The 8,685-nt window shown below is 41.3% G+C and overlaps 1 protein-coding gene across 1 annotated transcript; it reads right to left on the bottom strand.

The window, feature by feature from the left end:
• Nucleotides 1-1,919: 1,919 nt before the first annotated feature.
• On the bottom strand, nt 1,920-2,972 carry LOC134357490 (forkhead box protein D3-A-like). The gene is given in 3 exon segments (XM_063069117.1): nt 1,920-2,174; nt 2,176-2,210; nt 2,354-2,972. Coding segments are annotated over 3 exon segments (909 nt in total).
• Between the last annotated feature and the right edge of the window lie 5,713 nt (nt 2,973-8,685).

Here is an 8,685-nt window from a genome sequence, read left to right as displayed (position 1 = left end):
TTGAACTCCCCGATTTAGTTGTAAGGCGTTCTCACTTCACCTTTCCGTCAATCACTCATCAAATTCGATTAAGAAGTAGAGATACAAATTATGTTTCCCTTCTGAAACGACTCGGCTTGAATAAGTATATCAACAAAATTGCGTCTGATTTCGTCTGTTTGCTCAAACTCAGTTATTTGAGAAAATGTAATACATTAACTTAAGGAAATGCTATGAGTCTACAGTAATTGACATGAACATAGCATTGTTTATCTTGATGGATACAGAACTTTAAATGTTCGATGTAACTGTGTTATCCTTTATAAGTAGAATGGAATTATGTAATTGCTATTATAGTAATTATTGTTTTTCATCTTTACTTTTAACATACATTCCAATGCTCGACAATTCTTCCTCAATAATTAGTTCACGAGCTTCAAGAATTCGTTATTTTATATTGCACATTCATTAAGCTTTGTATATATAATATTATGGGGTAGCAACATTTGAATAAATCCAGGCATGTGTGCAGAAATATTTGTGTTATCACGCAGTTGCATTCATTACAGGCCTCACCGTGTGCTTTACAAATCTAGCTCTAAAGTAATCTATTTTAAAATGGGGGAAAAAGCGAGTCACCTTTCGCGTCGAATGCTGAAATCCCGCAACAGCGATCTGATAGTGATCCGACTACCTGTAGTTAGTCGAGGCGAGGGCGGTATCTCTTTGCACCGCGGTCTTTTCGCTAAAGTGCAACCTGATTTTTATGCTCGGCTCTGCACACCAGAATTACACCAGCGAAGTTTCTAACTCGCCAGCAAAAATGCTAAAGAATAATCTGCAGATGACACCTTCCCGCAGAAATCCTTTATTTATTTAAACACTGGAGAAACAAGGATACAACGTGGAAGGAACGTTTGAACTTCTAGCATTTTAAATTAAAATGCTAGCTACCGCGGTAGAATTAACCGATACTGTAATAACAGACATTTGTGTTTTTTTTTACAAATAAAGATACAATAAAAAACAAGCGAAATCATGAAGGATGTCAAAAACACCATACTGGAAAGCATGACTTGAAACGGCAACAGAATTATTTTCACTTTACATTGAGAAAGTTTTTTTATATAGATTGCTAACTATCAGAATTTTAGCAAACACAGGAATCACGAGCTTTTCAAGTTCTCCCCACAAACATGCATGAATTCACAATGTTCTAACTCACGCAGTTTCCCCTTCATAATTTTTTCCTACCGAAGAATACTCCACCACCTTGAGGAACAGGATGGCGAAGTGACACAACATGTAACCTATCTGGTAGAGGGATAACTTCAGATAAAAAAATGATGGAGTCTATCTTCAGTAATCAGGTACGTAACTCCAAGAAGTTGCAGCTGAATTACTGGGCTATTGTGCCACATTTAAAATACATCTCAGTTACTATGTTAAATATAGCGATAATTTACGTAAACCCGAATTTCTTGTTCCCTACCTTCACCTTCAAACAATTCGTTAGAAAATAAAAACAGAAAATACAGGAAGCACGCAAAAATTATCCATCAAGAGAGGCATGAAGTTAAGAGTTTTAACAAAAGATTGCCATTTGTTTTTGCCCGACCTAGCAAAACTTCCCAGTAATTTTTGGTTATATATGTCCAGCTTCCAGCAATATACTTTGCTATTGAATTGTCTCATGCTCGCTGCAGCGCCTTGATAATGTTCTCTCTCATCCTCCAGTGTCTACGGTTTTCAACACAAACATAAAAGCACCAACCCAAGAGTTCAGAAAAGTGATGACATTGCAAATCGCTGGTTGTTTCTTTAAGCCAGCTGCATCCTGATCTTGCCGGGATTTTAAGTGAACGCTGGACTGTTCCACACTCGGGGAAAGAGCAGACCGACAATGAAGGAGAAAATGACTCCAGGGCAAATTGCAACTTTCAGAACGGAAGCTGGTGCCTGGCAGAGAGTGTCGCGACCAGAGCTCTGTTCACCTGGCTACAGGGAATTCTTGTGGGCATGTTTAAAACCGCAGACAGCAGACAAGGGACGGACTGAAGAAGGTTGCAATAGTCAGACTGAGTCTGAGAGTTTGAGCAGGCAGACTGTGTACACGGTTGAACATCTGAACTCCCAATGATGTCTTCGATGTTGAAGGATGCCCGGCTGGAGCTTGCGGAGCTGGGCTTCGAACCCACGGCTTGAAGCTGCAGCTGCTGAGTACGCTGCAGCTTCCGGCTGAGGCGTGGGTCGGGTAGGTTCTGGGCAAGGCTGGAGAGGGAGGCAGGGTCGGAGATGAAGCCGAAGGGCGAGTTGTGAATGATTGCCTGCGGCTGCAGAAGGTAGGGGCGGCCGTAACAAGTGAAATTGTGGCAGAGAAGGAAGGCGCCACGCTCCTTTGCCAACTCGAGCTCTCGGTGCTGGTGTCTCTTGAACCGCTTTCTCCTCCGGAGGAAGCTGCCGTTGTCGAACATGTCCTCGGATGCCGGATCCAAAGTCCAGTAGTTGCCCTTCCCCGGGTTGCCCGGTTCCCGGGGAACTTTGATGAAACAGTCATTGAGCGATAGATTGTGCCTGATGGAGTTCTGCCAGGCGGGGAATTTCTCCCTGTAGTAAGGGAAACGGCTGCTGATGAACTCGCAGATGCCGCTGAGGGTCAGTTTCTTTTGGGGGCTTTGCAGGATAGCCATGGTGATGAGCGCTATGTAGGAATAGGGGGGTTTCGCCAGGTTCATCTTGGGCTTTGCGCCAGTGCTGGGGCACGTCTCGCAGCTCTCCGAGTCCACCGAACAGTCTGTCTCGGATTGTTCTGCTTCTCCCGAGGTCGGTGTTTCTCTGACCCTTCTCCCACCGAGAAAGTACAGCCTCCGCCTTTCGGTAGCGACCTCTTCTTCTTCCCCTTCCTCTTCATTCCTAACGATGTCGATCTCCGCTTCCTCCGGTCCCGTCATCATCTGGTGCACCGCGACTCTGAGATCCCCACGGAGTGTCATGGGCACAAACCCTTGAGGCTGCTGGGGGGAGAAACGCGCTGGCAATTTCCCTCCAGAACTATATGGGGCAGAAGATTCTCGTATGTCTCAGATGAATTTTCTCCCGAGGTTTGGATTTCAGGTGGATCTACTCCCAAGGTTTACCTGCAATCACCCGCGGCTTTCAGCTTCACAATACGGAGCCCTGACGGTTCTGCAGGCTCCTGGGTTTATGTTTTGCTCTGGCAGAGAGTTTGGTAAAGACACTTAGCGCAGGCGCGCGAAGACCTTGTGTGAGTCCATGTATCTGTGAAGTGGGGACATGGGACCTGGCACTTAAAGTTGGGAGCGGCGTGTGATGACAATGAGCGAGAGAATGGGTGTGTTTATCGAAGAAGTCTAAACAATGCATGAATAATAATGGAGATGAACTTTGCGACTAGATGCATTTCGTGTTCACAGAAAGTTGGAAGTTTTTTCCAGACAAAAATGTGCAGAAATGAACTTCAGGTTCACCATACTTCCAGATTTTCTCAGGATGTTTGGAGGGTCAGTCATCCCCACCAAGTCTGTGCTCTCAAAACGATTTCATTCCTCCACTTATTTCAATCTATTCTAATCTCTTTCACCTACCACCCACCCTTCTCCGGCCACCCTCCTACAGTCAGGCAATATGTATACAGTATCCAGTTAATCTGCCAACATGTCTTTGGAACTTCACAGTTCTCCATTTACAGACCTGCCGGATCCACCTTTCGTAGAGCAATGCAGTGATCTGTACTGCCGTTAGCAGAGATAACTTGAAAACTTGCCCAGGGAAACCGAGCTCTCCAAACCACGAGGAAACAAAACGCAGGACAAATATGTTCTCCTAAACAAAACCAGATTATTTTCAAACTATTGGCACACGGGGAACATTTAGCTGGAGAGAGCACGGAAAAATACAATTTTAAAATTTGTTCGACGTATTAAAGACCCTCGCCATCTGGAATATGCCCCTTCTCATTATGACTAACAGGGAGGAGGTACAGCAGCCTGACGAATTATCTCAACGTTTTAGGAACAGCTTCATCCACCCCTCCCGCCCTCGCTATCACATTTCTGAACGGTCCATGAACCCATCAACACTTCTCGCTGTTGCTCTTTTGAACTATTTATTTTATAAATATTGCATCTTATAGTATTTTATGTCTCGCACTGTACTGCTGCCACAAAACAGCGCATTTGGCAACAGAGGTCAGCAATAATAAGCCTGATTCTGATATTGACTCAAGATGGCGGCTCGTCCAGATGCAGCGGCCGCTCCGGCTCCAACTAATGGTGTAATTGTTCGCCCTTTACGTCTTTCTTATGATCTCAAGACATTGATGGCTATTAAGAATGCTAGTTTATGTTTTATGTGTTTAAGTTATATGTACTATGTTGTTCATTTTGGTTAGGAGAAACGTTGTCTCATTTGGCGGTAACATGTGCACGGCTGAATGACAATAATCTTACGATGTGTCTGAGCGCCATAAATTCTAACTCTGGGATAACATGGTGTGGTCAGTGTGAGCGGAGCGGGTTGATCTTGCATTTATAACGGACATAACTTGTGACAAAGACTATCGTCAGACCAAACATTAAATTCAGCAACCCTATATGAGCGAACGTGGGATGGATGTTGGATTTAAATAAATACTCATTCCAATTCTAAATGACTGGAATAAACGCAGCCTCAATTCTTTGGAAAATCTGCTTTGTGGGACTCCCTTCTGTTAAAGCAAAAATATAACGTGGCATTGATGTGTTATAACACGAATCTTATAAACTAAAGGAAATAAGGTCATGACTTGAAATTTATAGTTGAGTCACTGTTAAAGGTGTCAGCATGGCACGTTGAATCGAAACTAAACCTATAACTATATGCACGCGTTCTGGGGGAACTTCATCAAGTTGATGTTAAATCATTGTTAGGGTTTTGTATCCTTAAACAGCCCGGGGCTGTCTGTAGCTGCTTCTCCGCGACACCCCGCCTAGTTGAGTAGAGGTGTTAAGGCTGAGTTAATCCCACCGTTCCGCATATGAATCGCATGTAGGAAATGACACTGATGCAATCAACTTAAAGCATGAGGTGCAATCATTTAGAAAATAGATAAAGAAAGTCCTTAAATTACTGGGGTGGCTTTACTTAAACACCGCCGTGTTTGAATCTGCAAGAGAAACGAGACCTTGAAATTCGCGAATATCAAACATTTCGAACGAAAACATTCAAAACCGGTCACTAAATATTTCACGTGTCTTAATTATTTGCCTTCATTCATTCGAGTTGTTTAAATATGTATATCCTCAAATACTATCGGTACATGTAGAAACGTTTGTATATGCAGCAAGATTACCGAATAAATAGTAATTGCGGACTTTATTACAGACTGGTTATTCAGATGTAATAAGTATTGTTGAATTATTCGAGGCTGCTAACTGCGGGTTATCTATAAATTACGCTTGTAGATCTCATCGTTTGGTCGCATTTAAACGGAAAATGAACGAGGGTGAATGTTGAAAACCAAGTACCGGATATCTTACAATTGCAAAGAATGCGTGACTCGGAATCATTCTGCGATTTCTCTCGCAGGTGAAACTGTGGACCACATGTATAATATGATAAGAAAGAGATCTGTTCTGTTTACAGAATTGAAAACAAGTTCAATTTATAACCATTCTTGAAGTGCATACAGTGAAATGAAGTCAGATATTTCAGAATTACTCGAGGCAACTAAATTTAACGGAAAATATGCTCTCACGCATTCTTCTGATTAGTTGATCTTTAGTTATATAAAAACGCAATAAAGCACGTTGAGAAAGATTTAAATATTTAAACTTTGCGTGGCTTTTGAGTAAACTCACGACAATATAACTGCGCTGCGACAAAGCGGTGGCGATTTGTTGTTTTGTAGCGGGGCTTTTTATTTAGGTCAGTTAAATCATTTCGCAAAACGATTAGAGAAATATTTGGAAAACATAATGAATGGTGCCTACGATAATTGTAACGGCGTGTATTTTTTTATTATTGCGTTTGCAGAATGTTATTTGAAACCAAACATTTAAAAAGATCCCATCTTTTGATGGGACAATAAACGACATAAATTCAGCAGTCGAACTCGACGTGAGCTTGCTTGACCAACACCAATAACATCTTACTCTTCAAATGAGCACTTGGTATTTTTCATGCTTAATAGTCAATTTCAATCTCATCTTGTGCCATTATTTCTATTTCTATTCTGGTGTCACACACACACACACACACACACACACACAGATGCACACACCTCGCATAACCGTATGTCGCGATTTCATCTCTATTTCTTTATTCTGGTCCTTATAAAAATACCTTTGCTTCTAACGTATCCGAAAGGTCAACTTGGTTGCGCTCTTTACCAGTGCCACCAGTATTCCCGATTCCGTAACCCGTAGGATCGGGGCTTTAAACGGTATACTGTAAATCAAACGGGTGGGTGACCAATTTAACAGTGAACACATCGATTGACCTTTTCAACGCCCATCTTGCCTTATTTATTCCACAATTATGTAAATGCCACCATGCCTTTCCCAGTCCATGGAATGCCAAAAGTACACTTCTGAAATATTTCCCTTCATATTGGATATTTTATTTCAAGGACGAAGAACATCAGGTGCCACTCAACATGTCTTTCCCGCCCTGCTGTCGAATCACAGCACAGGACGATTCCCGCTTGTGCTATTCTTGAGGAGAGATGCCCGACAGGTCTCATTCACATGCACTTTTTCCAAAGTCATGCAAATACTTCCCCTTCAAATATTTATCTAATTCGCTTTTTAAAAGTTGCTTCGACTCAGGCAGTGCATCCCGGATCACATCAGTCTACTTAGTGTGTAAAAATAGAACATCCTCACAACAAAACCTGCCCCTCTACCAAGCGCCTTAAATCTGTCACCTCTGATTTCTGAAGCATTATCTTTGAAAGTAGTTTCTCTTTGTTTTCTTTTCCCTCTTTCTATTAATACGATTCACGATTTCGATCGACTCCGGCAAGTTTCTTAACCGTATCCTCTCGAAGGACTAACCTCGGTTTCCTCTAATCTAACATATCTGAAAGCAGCTGCCTTAGTGACAATTTAACACATCTCTCCTGAAATTTTGGCATTTTTAAATGTGATGTCAGATTTGAATGGTATTCCATTTAAGGGGCCGAATCTTTCATAAATATTTACCTTTTCCCCCATTTTAGCTGCATGTGTCAACAAAGCGGTTTCCTAAGACCGCCTTTTCATCTGCAACTTTCACGTATTTACCTACGGGAACCAGGTTCACTCCCATTCGCTCCAAAGTCCGACGCTAATATTGCTAACAATTGTATAAAATTTTTCTCTCGTTTGTAAACTTAGTGCTGTCATCTCAATGAATGAAAAATGCAGCGAGATTTCCAGTCCCCGTGGGAAAAAAAAGCAAAACTCCCATGTCGCTTGTATGCTTTTTGTTGTAAGATGAATTTAAGTGCAAATTTTCATCGCATGAGCTTTAATGTTGTTAGTTTTAAGCAGTAATTTAGCAGCTCCGCAACGACACCAAGCCTAGGCCAATCCCCCAGTCATCAGCTCCCTTATTCTTCCATCCCATCGCCACCTTTAACATGTGTCTCCGAAATATCCAACCATTGCAATATTTATTAAAAGCATCAGACGGAGCTGGCATGAATGCTGAGGCACCTGGTGGGAAAGACCTCGAGTTCTCACCATCACGTAATTGATTAGGAATCCGAATTAGAATCAGAATCAGGTTCAATATCACTGGCATACGTGGTGAAATTTGTAATTTTGCAGCAGCAGTACAATGCAATATAAAATCATGAAGAAACTATACATTACAACAGAATATATATAATTAAATAAGTAGTACAAAAGAAGAGGGAAAAAAGAAAAAAATATAGGTCTGGTAAAAATGAAACTTCCTCATGGCAAAACTTGAGGGGGAAGAAGCTTTTCTTAAAACAGTGAGTGTGTGTCTTCAGGCTTCTGAACCTCCTCTCTGATGGTAGCAATGAGAAGACATGTCCTTAATGGTGGATGCCACCTTTCTGAGACATCGCCTTTTGAAGAAGTCCTCGATGCTGGGGAGTCCTGTGCCCATGAAGGACCAGACATTGAACACTTACATTTGCCTTAACACTTGAATTGCAATTGATTTAATTGAACTGTAACACTTATATTATTATTAGCAATACAATGGATTTTGGTTAATTGGGACACATCAGAACCAGTACATTTGCCATAATTAAGTGGTGACCCTAATTAGATAAAATTTCATGATGGAAATAGTTAAAAAGGTATAAGAAAGACAAACTGAGGAACAGAATATGTATTTAAATGAAATACAGAACAGATTAGAACTCTACAAATAGTACAACAGTGTATTAGTTCCCAATTGTTATCAATGAAAGGAATCACCCGGCGTACACAATAAACAAAATCAATGTAGACACCTAGTGCAGATAATGGACTGCCTTCATACAATGCTATTGATCATTGCATTCTCCAAATCTTTATTTTCATTGTAACATTCAAGATGATTGTTGATACACCCAAATTCTTTGTAGTTCCTAACTTGTTGAAGTAGTGAAAGCATTTCATTTTCACTCCTGGCCATTTCTGGCATCTCCATACCTGAATGCTTGAAACAACAGTGGGCAAAACAATTCTAAATTGTCTTATTTCTTGC

Source organism: Mobula hypostoma, chromosome 16, assembly GCF_963921235.1.
Source record: "Mobula hypostoma chromosome 16, sMobHyp1.1, whole genome shotgun sequence".
Classification (NCBI taxonomy): Eukaryota; Metazoa; Chordata; class Chondrichthyes; order Myliobatiformes; family Myliobatidae; genus Mobula; species Mobula hypostoma.
Note: the sequence above shows the minus strand (reverse complement) of the source record. Positions and strands in the feature narration are given on the sequence as shown.